Below are 13,919 nucleotides of genomic sequence, written 5' to 3'. Positions count from 1 at the left end.
GGCAAGGCAGGATTTGGGTTTGGCTAGGATAGAGAAAAGAAGGACTAGGGGTGGCATGACATGATTCCAGTATTTGAGTGGTTGCCAAAAAAAGAGGGGGTCAACTTATTTACCAAAGCACCTGTAGGTAGGACAAGAAACAATGGATGGCAACTAATCAAGGAGAGAAGCAACCTGGAACTAAGGAGAAATTTCCAAACAGTAAGGACAATCAACCAGTGAAATGGCTTGCCTTCAGAAGTTGTAGGTGCTTCGAAAGCGAGAATAAAGTTAAAGCTTTTGCAAGATGCTAGAATTAGAGGAGGATTTGGCTTGCCTAATTGGGAGTTGTACTACCAAGCTACAAACCTGATGTGGGTCATGGAATGGATAACATTAAGAAATACTAGATTGTTGACATTAGAAGGACATGATTTGTTGTTGGGGTGGCATGCTTTTTTATGGTATAAGGGAACTAAAACACAGGGTTATTTTAGAAGACATTATATACGGGAGTCTTTGTGGTTAAACTGGGAGAAGATAAAAAGACAATGTTATTTGAAAATTCCAGTTTGGTTATCGACTATTGAAGCATTTTCCTATCCTATAATTTATAAGAAGGAACAAACAGTTAGATATGGGGAACTATTGGATGAAAAGGGTGAACTTAAATCGATGCAAAAACTAGAGGAACGAGGTAGATGAATTGGTTTTCATATGCGCAAATACATTCAAGGTATGATAAAGATTTTAAAACAGAAGGTTTCTATGATAAATTGACTGATCTAGATAAGATTTTGACAGGTACTGATGAAAAGGTGATTAAAAAACTGTATGGATATTTATTAGAAATTAAACTAGAAGAACAAGAAGTTAAAGAAACTATGATTGTTTGGGGGAAGAACTTTGGATACGGGATTGATTTAGAGAAATGGCAAAAATTGTGGTCTCAAAATTATAAAATGACAATGTCAACAGCATATAAAGAAAATTTGTATAAGATGTTTTACAGGTGGCATTTTCCCCGACAAGAATAGCAAGAATGTTCAAGAACAAATCCAAAAAATGTTGGAAATGTCATCAGACACCTGGCTCATATTACCATATGTGGTGGACTTGTGCGGACGCTAAAAAATACTGGACTAAAATCCACATGTGGTTGGAAAAAATGACAAAAAAACATATAGACTTGAAACCAGAGATATTTTTATTGGGAATTTTACCTGAAACATGTAGCAAAGATTTGAAATACCTGACTGTAAATGTATTAACGGCGGCTAGGATTGTATTTGCTAAAAACTGGAAAAATGAGAAAATACCATCACAGGAGGAAATCATTAAGAATATATTGGAATGTGCTGAAATGAGTAGATTGACATTCGAAATTAGAGAACAAGAGGATAAACAATTTTATAAAATGTGGGACCTTTTCTATCAATGGTTAGATAATAAAATACAGTAATGAAATATGTAGATTCTTAGAAAATAATAAATATATAAAGATGTATTTCTTTTTATTATATCCACAAAATGTTTTTAGGATAGATTTGGGAGGATAATATGAATTGTTATAAAATAAACTAAGTAAATTGTGGTTATCTCGTAAAATATGAATGAATAAAATTATAGTCAAATGATTGATTAATAATAATATTAGGGTATTTAATTTTTGATTGATAATATGAGCTTTTATCTAATGTAACTGTAATTGAAGACTACGAAATGGATGCACAAAATGATTTGTAAATCAACCGGCACACTGTTTGTATACCTATGAAAGAAAGTTTGATGTTTTTATGTTTTGTTTTTTTATGTTTTATTTGTCTATGTTTGTTTTTAAAAACCAATAAAATTTACAAAAAAAGAAGAAGTTGTAGGTGCTTCATCACTGGAGGTTTTTAAGAAGAGACCGGACAGTCACTTATCTGAAATGGTACAGGGTCTCCTGCTTGAACAGGGGGCTGGACTAGATGACCTTCAAGGTCCCTTCCAGCTCTATTCTGGTTGATTGATTCATTGTCCCCATGTGAACCAAAATGAAACAATATGATACTTTTTAGTGGATTTGAGTAATCTTGGTGACTTCTTCATGTTCTGTATAGATACCTGGAAATCAGCACACCTCACAGCAAGTCTGTGTACAGCTTATTAAGGAATCAGGCAATACCATGACATGCCTCTTCTTTCTCAAAGCAATTCTTGGGTTGTTTTTTTTTAACTCAATGACAGGCCCAGTGTCTCCTACAATGTTTTTGACCTGGTTTGTCCAGGTGGCTGTCAATTCTCATGTCTGGAAACCAATCATCTTCCTTAATGCAATACAATGTAGCAACTGTCTAATGTCCTTTACTGTTTGCTCCAATAAGCAAAAAAGCTTGTATCTGCAGCAGTTACATTTGTGCTTCCTCTCCTCATTATGACACAAATGAGACCATCAGGTTTCAGATGTCCTATTGGAGAGGGTTCCAGGACCACAAAAAGATCATCCAAGAATTGCACAAACTGGGCAACCACGTTTTAACCCAGCACATTAAGCAAACCAGTCTTGATCATGAGTTAACGGTTCAGTGTATTGTAAGACCTCCCCCATCCCCCAATGCAGGCTTTATATATCTGAATAACAGAAGGGACCTTGGAGGTGTTCTAGTTCAAACCTCTACCCAAATAGGAGATCCTATATATACCATTTTAGACCAACGGCTATCCAATCTCTTGTTAAAAGCACCCAGCGATGGAGCACCTATAATTTCTCAAGGCAATCCGCTCCACCGGATTAATTGTTCTAACTGTCAGGAGATCCCTCCTTATTTCTAGGTTGGATCAATGAAACACAGGCAAGCACTTGAACAAATCAGTTTGGAAATCAAGTCCTTATCCTCCTCTTACACAAAAACAATCGTTTCACAGGCCAGTCAAAACCCTAATTCTACGGTTGCTTCAGATCAACTTCACCCAACAATCCAGGATGCTCCAAAGGGCAGAACCGCAGCTTCTACCACAAAAGATGCAGAGCCCACGTTAGGGATCAGGGAAGCTGCAATCCTGCACACACTTCGAGGACGCGACGCGCCCATTGCAGACTTCCCCATGTGTATCGCTTCCCCACGTGCGTTTCTCCCGACTAAGCACAAGCCGGGACGCGATCCCATTGATATACTGCATCCGACTAGGAAGGCAGCAGGTGAATTGCGAGCGTGCGAAAAGGAGACTTCTCGAGGAAGCCCCGCGGAAAAGCGAAGATCCAGCGCCGCCCGCGCAGGCTTTATTTTAGCCGCTCCTCCTCACCTGCGAGCGCTGCTTTCGCGGCCTCGGCTCAGCCGACCCGAAAGCCTGCCGAAAAAAGCCGCCAGGGACGTCCTCCCGCGGGGCAAACAATCCAGCAACCGCCGCCAGAGCGCGGGAGCCGCGGCAATCGCCGCCGCCACCGCCGCCATGGAAACCCGGCTACTTCTGTTTCCGGGTGTTGAAGCTCCGCCGGTTCCGCTTCCGGTCGTGGAGAGGGAAAGCTGAGCGTTAGAATAACAGAGTTGGAAGGGACCTTGGAGGTCTTCTAGTCCAACTCAAGTTCTGCACTAGAGAAGCAACTCCTGGAAGCTTATAGCCAGAATAAACAAACAGAAGATTAATGTGCACTAGGAGTTTTGGTAGGTAAGGCAGGGAGGAAACGTTATTGTGAATTCCAAAATATATGCAATGATTGTATTTCTGTCTAAAGAGGATATAAGCAGCAACTGGTGCATATGCAAACTTTTTTGCTTATTGGAACAGACAGTAAAGGACATGAGAGAGTTGCTACATTGTATTGCATGAAGGAAGATGTTAAGTTCTCAGACAGGAGAATTGAAGTTTTCCAGGAGAGGCAGACAAATAGAGACAAGAACACAACACCAAATAACCGAGGGCGGGGGCGGGGGGGGAGAGATACTTTGACAGGCAAATATATGGAAGATAGTAACCCAGGCATGTAGTGCCAGTGAACTGTACTGACTGTACTGGAGGCTAAAACATATGAGAGGACATTTGACAGCCATCTGGACAAACCAGGTCAAAAACATTGTAGGAGACACTAGACACTATTCATTAAAAAACCCCAAGAATTGCTTTGAGAAAGAAGAGGCATGTCATGGTATTGCCTGATTCCTTGATATGAGGAAGCTGTATGCAGACTTAACTGTGATGGTGTGCTGATTTCCAGGTATCTATATACAGAACATGATGAAGAAGTCACCAAGATTACTCAAATCCACTAAAACCTACCATAGTGTATATTTTTGGTTCATGTGGGGCCAATCAATCAGAATAGAGCTGGAAGGGACCTTGGAGGTATTCTACTCCAACCCCCTCCTCAGGCAGGAAACGGGGCCAGATTTCTGCAGTGATGGCGAACCTTTTCGGCAATGAGTGCCCAAATCTGAATGTGCATGTATGTGTGCATGCCGAGCACTAGAAACCCAAAGACCAACTGGCCTGTGCATGCATACCTGTTTTTTAGTCATTTTGCGGGGGAGGGGTGGTTCAGGCCATTTTTGGGGTCATTTTTGGCTGTTTTCTGAGCCGTTTTCAGGCCCTTTTTGGGACCACTTTCAGGTTGTTTATTGGCCCAAAAAGGGCCTGAAAAAGGCCCGAAAATGGCGGGTTTTGGCCATTTTTTCCTGGTGCTCCAGCACATGCAAAAAGACCAGTTGGCTGGTGCTCATATGCATGCCATAAACCAGAAGAGCAGCTGGCAATGGTGGGCGTGCCAACAGAGAGGGCTCTGTGTGCCATCTCTGGCACACGTGCCATAGGTTCGCCATCACGGAGCTAAGGGGGGAAAAAGTCCCGATATTTCATGTGACATGAGTTTGACACCCCTGCCCTATACTATTTCAAACAAGTGACTGTCCAGTCTTTTCTTAAAAACTTCCAGTGTTGGAGTATTCACAACTTCTGGAGGCAACCCGTTCCACTGGTTAATTGTTCTGTCAGGAAATTTCTCCTTAGTTCTAGGTTGCTTCTCTTAATTAGTTTCCATCCATTGTTTCTTGTCCTGCCTTCAGGTATTTTGGAGAATAGGTTGACCCCCCCACCACTTCTTTGTGGCAGCCCTTTAGTTATTGGAACACTGTTGTGTCACTTCTACTCCAACTAGACACACCCAATTTCAGCAACCATTCTTCATATGTTTTAGCCTCCAGTCCCTAATTATCTTTGTTGCTCTTGGCTGTTTAGAGTCTCAGTATCTTTTTCACCTGATGGCGACCAAAACTGGATGCAGTATTCCAAGTGTGGCCTTACCCAAGGCATTATAAAGTGGTACTAACACTTCACGTGATCTTTGTTAACGCAGCCTAGAACTGTGTTGGGTTTTTTGACAACTGCTTGTTCTGACTGGTTCCAGCTTCTGTTATGTATCGTCAGAAAGCCATGGAGTAGTAGTGCTACTAATGCTATACTAGTCTGGATTAGATATTGAGGTAGATAGCAGTAGAGACCCTCAAGTCACCCATCTATTCATTCCCTCTCAACCCAACCTATCTGGCACATCCTCTTTGAATTCCCGGAGAAAAGATAAGCTATAAATCTAACTCACATACTGGAATTGGCTTTCATTTTAAATCCGTATCTCTGCAACTAACCAAGGGCTAATCCGAGACTACTTTACTTGAGTAGCAGATATCAGTAGATAGGCAGCTGACTCTTTGGAAAAATAAGAGTTGTCTGGGTTGTTACAGTCCAAATCTGATAGCCAAGCCTAGTCTTTATTGAGTACAATGAGTCGAGGACAGCCTGTACATTTTAAAGATGCTTAGTTGAGGGAATTGAAAACTAAGCAAAATGGTTTCGGGTTGTTTTTTTTCAGGATATTACACAGTAATCATGATTTCAGAGATTAAGTACATATCTCTATGTTTTACAGTACCATGTTAACTAATTTAAACATGAAATTATAGACTAAAAAGTTTTTAAAATTCATAATTAGTCATTCCCACTTAATTCAATTGTGCTTATTTTTATAAATGCATAGAACAGTAATAGAAACCACCTGTACTGAAATAGGGCATATCCAGTCCTGCTGCAGTTCTCAGGTTCCCAGAAATTTCTGGCCAATATTCATCCTGATGCAGAGGAAGTAGGACGCCCATGTAATTTTGACCAGCATAGTAGCTGCTACTGTGGCAATCAATACCACCACCTCTTTCCTCCCAGAAATCTACAGCAACTGCAGCAAAGAGACTATTCCTGTGCCCACTCTTTCCCCCACATCTTTTTCTAATGATGGCGTCCTCCAAGGTTCCAAGTGCTGTTGTTGGCTTTTCCTTTTGCTTCTGGGTAGCCCAACCATGTCACTGTAGAAAACACAAAGCCAGCTGCTGTTGCTTCTGCCACCACCATGCAGACAATTTACCAGGGTCACCATGCCTCTTCCTCTCAAGTAGGCCTCTGAACTCTGGAGATGAGGAGTCAGGAGAAGAACTAAGAAAATCAAATTTAAGGCACATGTGTTGTTGTTTTTCTTTGTTCACTTTATTCGGTCAGAGACAAAGAGGGGGAAATTAGAGAACTTAAATCCTACTGAAATTATACGTACTGTTCCCTCACAATAGGTGCATCTGCTATGCAAATAGATTGAGAATCATAACTGGCTTTAATTAACAAGCACTTATGTTCCTCATAGGTTGATCCTGTACAGGTATCTTCACATATATGTTCCAATATATTAAAATAGCCTAACAAGAAGAAAAAACAGGAGTCATCTAAAAAAATACAGTGTAAGTACTATAATAGCCACCATGTAGGACAAACAGGCAGAAAACACTTCTAATCTCACTACACATGGACAGATGTACATGGACACTACACCTTCTAAGCACCAATTCCACCCGTGCTTTTTACAATTTTGTAAACAACAAACTAAAAGACTCAAGGTCCATCCCTCCCTTGATAGGACCCGATGGTAAAGACTGCAGCGACGACACCATTAAAGCCAACATCTTTAACACATTCTTCGGCTCAGTGTTTGTAAACAGTAATGGATCATGCCCAATGTTTCCTAGCCGTACCACAGACAACAACAATGATCTAATACATATCGATTTTACAGTAGACAACGTTGAAAAAGCACTACGCAACCTAAAACCATCTCTATCTATTGGACCGGATGGAATATGTGCCTACTTCTTAAGAAAGCTATCCACTGCCATAGCCAAACCTCTAAGCATAATCTTTGAAAAATCTTTCAGGACCAGCTCCTTGCCCAACCTATGGTTACAAGCCACAGTCATCCCTATCTTCAAAAAGGGAGACCCAAGCCTAGTTGAAAATTACAGACCAATCTCCTTATGCTGCGTCACCTGTAAAGTCATGGAATCAATTATTAATCAATCCATCATCCTCCATTTAGAGACAAACAACCTACTCTCCAATAAACAATTTGGTTTCAGAAAAAAACTATCCTGTAATCTGCAACTCTTACACTGCAAAAACATATGGACTACACAACTCGACCAGGGCAAAGCAATAGACGCAATCTACATAGACTTCTGCAAAGCCTTTGATTCAGTGGTACACGACAAACTACTCCTAAAAATAAAATCTTATGGTATCTCTGGACAACTGAATAACTGGATAGAAGCATTCCTGTCAAACAGACAACAAATGGTCAAAATTGGGAACGCCCTATCAAATCCAGTACCTGTCAATAGTGGTGTTCCCCAAGGCAGTGTTCTAGGACCAACTCTCTTCATAATCTACATAAACGACCTTTGCGATCATATCAAGAGCAATTGCGTTCTCTTCGCTGATGATGTAAAGCTGTTCAATACCACAGACAATACTACTACCCTACAAAAAGATCTAGACTATGTATCTGAATGGTCTAACATATGGCAACTTCAAATCTCAACAAATAAATGCTCTGTCTTACATATTGGTAAAAAAATCAGAAAATAAAATACAAGCTGAATAGTCAAGATCTTGTTGATGACCCAAGCTCTGTAAAGGACCTGGGAATACTCACCTCTAATGATCTAAGTGCTAGAGCCCACTGCAACTACATAGCCAAAAAGGCATTAAGAGTTGTTAACCTAATCCTACGTTGCTTTTTCTCTGGTAATGTCTCACTACTAACCAGAGCATACAAAACATTTGCTAGACCAATACTCGAATACAGTTCATCAGTCTGGAATCCTTATCACGTATGTGATATTAATACAATTGAGAAAGTCCAGAAGTATTTCACAAGAAGAGTTCTCCACTCTTCTACCCGTTGTAGAATACCTTATGCCACCAGACTCGAAATTCTAAAACTAGAAAACCTCGAATTACGCCGTCTTCGATCCGACTTAAGCATGGTATATAAAATCATACATTGCAATGTCCTACCTGTCAATGAATACTTCAGCTTTAACCATAACAACACAAGAGCACACAACAGATACAAACTCAAAGTAAACCGCACCAAACTTGATTGCAGGAAATACGACTTCAGCAATAGAGTGGTCAATGTCTGGAATACTCTACCCGACTCTGTAGTCTCTTCCCCAAACCCCAAAAACTTTAACCTGAGACTGTCTACTATTGACCTCACCCCTTTCCTAAGAGGTCTGTAGGGGCGTGCATAAGCGCACCAACGTGCCTACCGTCCCTGTCCTATTGTTTCTCTTATTCTTTATTTTTCTTATATGTACCTATTTCATATATTCACAACCATGTATACACTTGTACTTATTATCTTGTAAACAATTGACAAATCAAATAAATAAATAAATAAATAAATAAATAGATTCAACAATAGTTTCAACGGGAAAACTGAGAATTCTAGAGCAAGCTAATTCCAAATGTGCTAGAGAATTCCAGGAAGTTTGGCATTCAGACAAATCAGCCATCAACAGATTCATAGAAATAAACCATATTTATCATTCAAATGAGACAAAAACTCTAAGAGGGAAACATAAAGGCCAGAACATATCCTCTCCAGCAGCCAACATCCAGATAAGCAGGGATTAACCCCCTTAAACAATCAAGCAGAAAACAATAGCCTAATCAAAGAACTAAAATAAAACCACTCACACACACCACCAAAACAGGTAGGGCAAGCTTCTGTTTATAAATAGAGAACAAACCCCACACTCATAGCACTGATGATGTTACCTAGTCAGGTAATGAAACATCTGCAAGTAAACAACCAAGCAAGCTCAGAGGACTCCATATGTTCCAAAGGATTCTATGGAGCTTCTTTCTACATAAGCAATCTCAGGATGCCAACTTTCAAACAGCTATAGCAGCCAGATAAACTGTTTCTGTACCAGCAGCAGCTTGAGTTTCCATTTACTGTATCTTGAAATAGTTCAATAGCTATTTAAGAGCTTCAGCTGCTTTCCCAGCACCAAGGAACAAAAAACCTTTTACTTTCCGAAAGAAAGAACGGTTTCACCCACAGTCTCCAACAGTTATCAGAGCCTTTGCAATCTACTAATCTCCAAATCACTTCTCAAACAAATTAGGTCTTTTGTAGAGTGCTAGTCAAAGATCCCCCCCCCTCCCCCCACCAAACCAGATCTTCTCTCCCCACAGTCAATTTCTGAGCTTGGGACTTTAATGTCTCTGTCCCCTATCAGATCAAACAAAGGCAGGAAATCCTGATTTAGGACTGTTGTGGGCAGAATGTCTATAATTTACCCTAAGGCAAACCCAATGAAAATTCCCAAATGCCCTTCATTCTCAAAATATCTGTCTGCAGTATGCCCATAGGCAATTTGACAAAAACCAATGACATTCTTTTTAAGGAACATGCCCTTTCATTTTGTCATTGTGGTTTTCACATCTGGCAGCTGGGCATTAAAATGCAATTGGGAGAACTTTCCATTCAGCCCAGTGCAGGTTAACTGTGTGCAAAACAGTTTTGATATTTTCATTTCTTTCCCCAGAACAGAATTTTTAAAGCAATAACACAAATTAGTATTGCCATCTACAATTTATTTCTTAAATCTGAATACTTTAAAAGTAAACTTTCTTTTATTTGAAAGTATTGGTTTTCAAATATTTTCTTTTAAAATAGGATGATTTGAGGTTAAACATGAGGAGCTTCCTCCTTATATAAGTATAAAAGTCAAGAACAATTATTTAGTTTAACAAGGAATCTGACCAAAAGATTTCTTAAAATGGAAGATAGTAAACAAATGGATTAACTTAGTTTAACACTCTCCCTTTCAGTTGAAGCCAGAGTTTAGCTAAAGAGAAAGCAAAGGTTAATAACCTGCTCCCCTAAGATCTCCTTAGTATGCTTCAAAGTCATTCTCTCAAGAAACCTTCCAGTCAGAAAGCAAGGCTGCACTTTCATATCCATTAACTGTCCCCACTGTGGTTGGGTGGGGATCTTTTCATTACAAAGCTTTGCCTCAGAAAAAAAAAATCCAGCTTTCACTAGAGGAAAACAGATCACCCCAAGGATTTTGCTGTCAGGGAAAGCAAACTGTCACTGCTCTGGTAAAACAGATTTCCAGCTAGTATAATGTTTTGGTGGCAGAATATGCATTCTCTAATTGGCTAAGTATGCTGCACATACACGGGACAGTCTCAGAAGCAGGGGTGAACAGAGCTGGAATAGATATTGAACCTTTGGAAGGGATCGAGGTTCCTTATCATTTTCCTCTTGGCAAGTCCTTAACAGTAGTTTATTTTAGAACTGTGTCAAAATAGAAACCCAAGTAAAAACTTCATGAAACTATATTTGGTTTTCTACATTTTCTACACAAGGCTGGGGATTTATGAAGTTATCCCTAAAAGACAACACCTAATGCTTTTTATGAAAACACATACTTTGCTTGCAATTTCTCAACATCACATTAGTGGAATTCCTAAGGCAAAGGGCATACAGGTAGTGTCAAAGCTCATTAAGAAAGTCAAAAAGTTTAAAATCCTCCTGTGTATAAATGCTCGGTCTAAACTGGCAGTGATGTTTCTATGGTGTGGGAATGAAAATGGGAACTCCACGTAAAAAAGTCAAATTCCATGCAGGGCTTCATTAGAAACTAGATATATTAACTGGGCTCATATCTTGTGCTAAATCGTACCTAGGTTTGCAAGAGTTTGGTTTTGTATGTTGTGTAAACTCAAACATTGTTGAGTTTAAATTTTTCATGGCCAAAAATTGTCATGTCACAAAATTTTGCTAGCGTGGTGCTGGCTGATTGTAAGGGACATAAGAATAGGCCTGGCCTATAATAAGAGAGACAGTTAACCTGTTCTATGATAATAGAGGCAGCTGTTTTCTTGGCACAGGTTACTTACTTCACAATACAACTCTTGTATCCCCCCCTCAAAAAAGTACAGTAATCTTATTTCAGTTAGAATATCTAAGCACTACATACCTAATAAGGTGGTTAACATTGTGTTTTAGCCTACTGTTCTAGGAAAACCACTGAAGAAGTTATTTTACCTGAAATATTGAAAAATTGTATAATTTATATTCTAATACTCATTTTGCCCATCAGTGCTAATCATTTCTTTAAGACAAGCATTTCTTTACTCCTCCCTTTGCATCTGTCTTGAGTGTCCTCTACTCTGACTTTATGAGAAATATCTCCTTAGGCTAGTGCCCTTTATATGAAAAACCATGGACATGGCAAAAGGCTGCATTGAGTAATAAGGGCGAAACAATGTATGCTTCATTGCGTCAAAAGCAGTCTAAATTGTGAACCAACTAACATGTACTGTGTGACATAAGCCTTGCCCAACAAACAGAGCTTACTGTAGTTATAGAGGCAGAGGTGGGAGGAGGTCAACTGTGTGGACTTTTGAAATAAAAAGTTTGGTTTCCAAGCCTCCAGCTTAAATGCTTGGAACAGAATCTTCCTCTTCCCACAGAGCATGGCTAGTATATTTCTCTGCTTCCTCTCATAGGATTTTGATGCTTAAGAAGGGCTGTAAGAATAAACAGGAGGAAGGCAGAGTATTAGATATGTTTGCAATCTTGGTTTGTTTATATAAAATAATAATGGGATATCAATTAAGTAAATGAATAAAATAAGCCTGAGGTACCTAGAGAAGGTTTCTCAGCAGAACTATACTATGGCTGATTGGTGGAAGCTACTCTAGAATTTGGTGTTTTTTTCCATTCCCAGATGTGCTTCTAAATGTGCCTCACACTCCAACATCTAATGGGATCCCTTAGAACGGCGCCTTTCTTCAAAACAACCACTCCAGCATTAGTACTCATATCAAACTTTCACAGTTGCTTTAATGCTACATGACACAAGAAGTCTTAATTCTGCACCACTAAATCTAACTCAGGCACTCTTTCCACCATGCCAATTACATCCATACAAAAATGAATTAGTTGATCTGGCTACTCTGTTAATCTGATAACACATTCCCTAAATTGAAAGCAACGAAAAGATAAACTCTCCCTTGAATTGAACTTAATTCCTATTTGACTTCATGATTATGACAATAACAGAAAAGTGGCTTATCATAGTGACCTGCCTTCCCAATCTAACCTGTAAATAAATTTAAAAATAAATATGGCTAAAAAGAGAGGTCTTTTGAAAATGGGTAAAAATTGATATCCTAAACTCAGGATCTGACAATGGGACTGGATTGATTTTTTTTTCATATCCTCTGCCATTGGTCAGGGCAAGGGGGAAAGACTTTCTAAAGATGTGGCCTCCTAAGTAAAATAATGATAAAAGGTAACATGAGGATTAATACCTACAGTTAGGTATTTGGATACACCGACCTGTTCCTAAATTTAAGTGAAGGCAATTCTTGATGCCACATCCTTAATCATATTCCTTGGATTAAAAATTAATATCTGTGATGGCACAAACTGGTTCAGAAACATTTATGGCAGGAAGAATTGGAAAAAAATGTAATTATGTGTACATGAAACTCTGACATTTTGAGCATCTCTGTGTCAATGTTTGCACCATTTCAAGGTAGGCTTACTACCTGATTTATCTCCCAATTCTGATATAGTGTAGTTGCAACCACTGCAGAGCTGACTTCTTTCTTTCAATTGTTGTGGCAATGCAGACTGAGATAGTACTTTTTTTCCATTATCAGGAACTCTTGCTTCACTCTGCCTCCTGGCTTAAGACACAGAGGAGTTATTATTCCTGTATTTGGAAGTATTCTCTTCCTGTATTATTATTAGTAAGTTATCTCTCACCACAACCATCCAGCCACCATAGCAACATACAGCCAGGGTCAAATCTTTGGGAAATATATTGTATATTTTTGCAAAATAGACCAACATGTAAAATTTCTTCTTCACAGCTCAGAGATGTTTAAATGCAACAAAGGAATTGTGACCAGATGGGTGGGAAGAAGTTGAAGGGTTGTAATGGTCTTATTTTGTATATAATCTTCTGTCACCCAGCACCCCATTTTTCAAATGCACATATTAAAAAGCTTGTGTGACTGGATCTGATCTGTCTCTTATTGAGAGGGGAAGAGAAGGGGGAGGCTGAGAACATCTGTCTGCTGATAACCAGGTGGGAGGTGGGGTGGGGGGGGCAGAATAGCTGTATTTGCCTGTTAATCAGCATGGAAGAAAGAGTGTGAGTAATTATTGGCTTATGGTATTCTTCATGCATTTTCTGTATTTCAAGGCTGGTTTGGCGGAAGTATCATGAGTGAGTTTCAAACTTATTTTCGAGACAGAAATGCTGGTAATGGGAAACACCTGTTGTTAGTTCATCTATGACAATGTTTTGTCTAAGCTTTGCTGGCTGAGGAATTCTGGGAGTTGAAGTCCACAAGTCTTAAAGTTGCCAAGGTTGGACACCCCTGGTCTAAGTAGTAAGAGGCATGGTAATCCCTTCTCTTCAGATGTAACTAAAAGAAGGCATAGAGGTAAGGTATGCTTCACAAAGCACCCTTTTTCCTACACACCAGGGATGTCAAACTCATGACATCACATGATGTATCACAATTTTCCCCCCTTCGCTAAGCCAGGG

At 39.5% G+C, this 13,919-nt stretch overlaps 1 protein-coding gene across 4 annotated transcripts in view; it reads right to left on the bottom strand.

The window, feature by feature from the left end:
- Positions 1-3,443, bottom strand: part of PGS1 (phosphatidylglycerophosphate synthase 1) — a 43,165-nt gene extending 39,722 nt beyond the window's left edge. For all 4 annotated transcript variants that reach the window (XR_015747691.1, XR_015747692.1, XM_026667295.2 and 1 more), the window contains exon 1: positions 3,265-3,443. Coding sequence is in view for 2 of the 4 variants with exons in the window: in XM_026667295.2 (XP_026523080.2) it covers positions 3,265-3,413 (149 nt within the window). In the remaining 2 variants the exon portion in view is untranslated. The remainder of the gene's footprint in view (positions 1-3,264) is intronic.
- Between the last annotated feature and the right edge of the window lie 10,476 nt (positions 3,444-13,919).

This window comes from Notechis scutatus, chromosome 2 (assembly GCF_049901735.1).
Source record: "Notechis scutatus isolate UNSWTSFEM ecotype Mainland chromosome 2, rNotScu1.2, whole genome shotgun sequence".
Taxonomy (NCBI): Eukaryota; Metazoa; Chordata; class Lepidosauria; order Squamata; family Elapidae; genus Notechis; species Notechis scutatus.
This window is presented reverse-complemented; position numbering and strand designations above follow the sequence as displayed.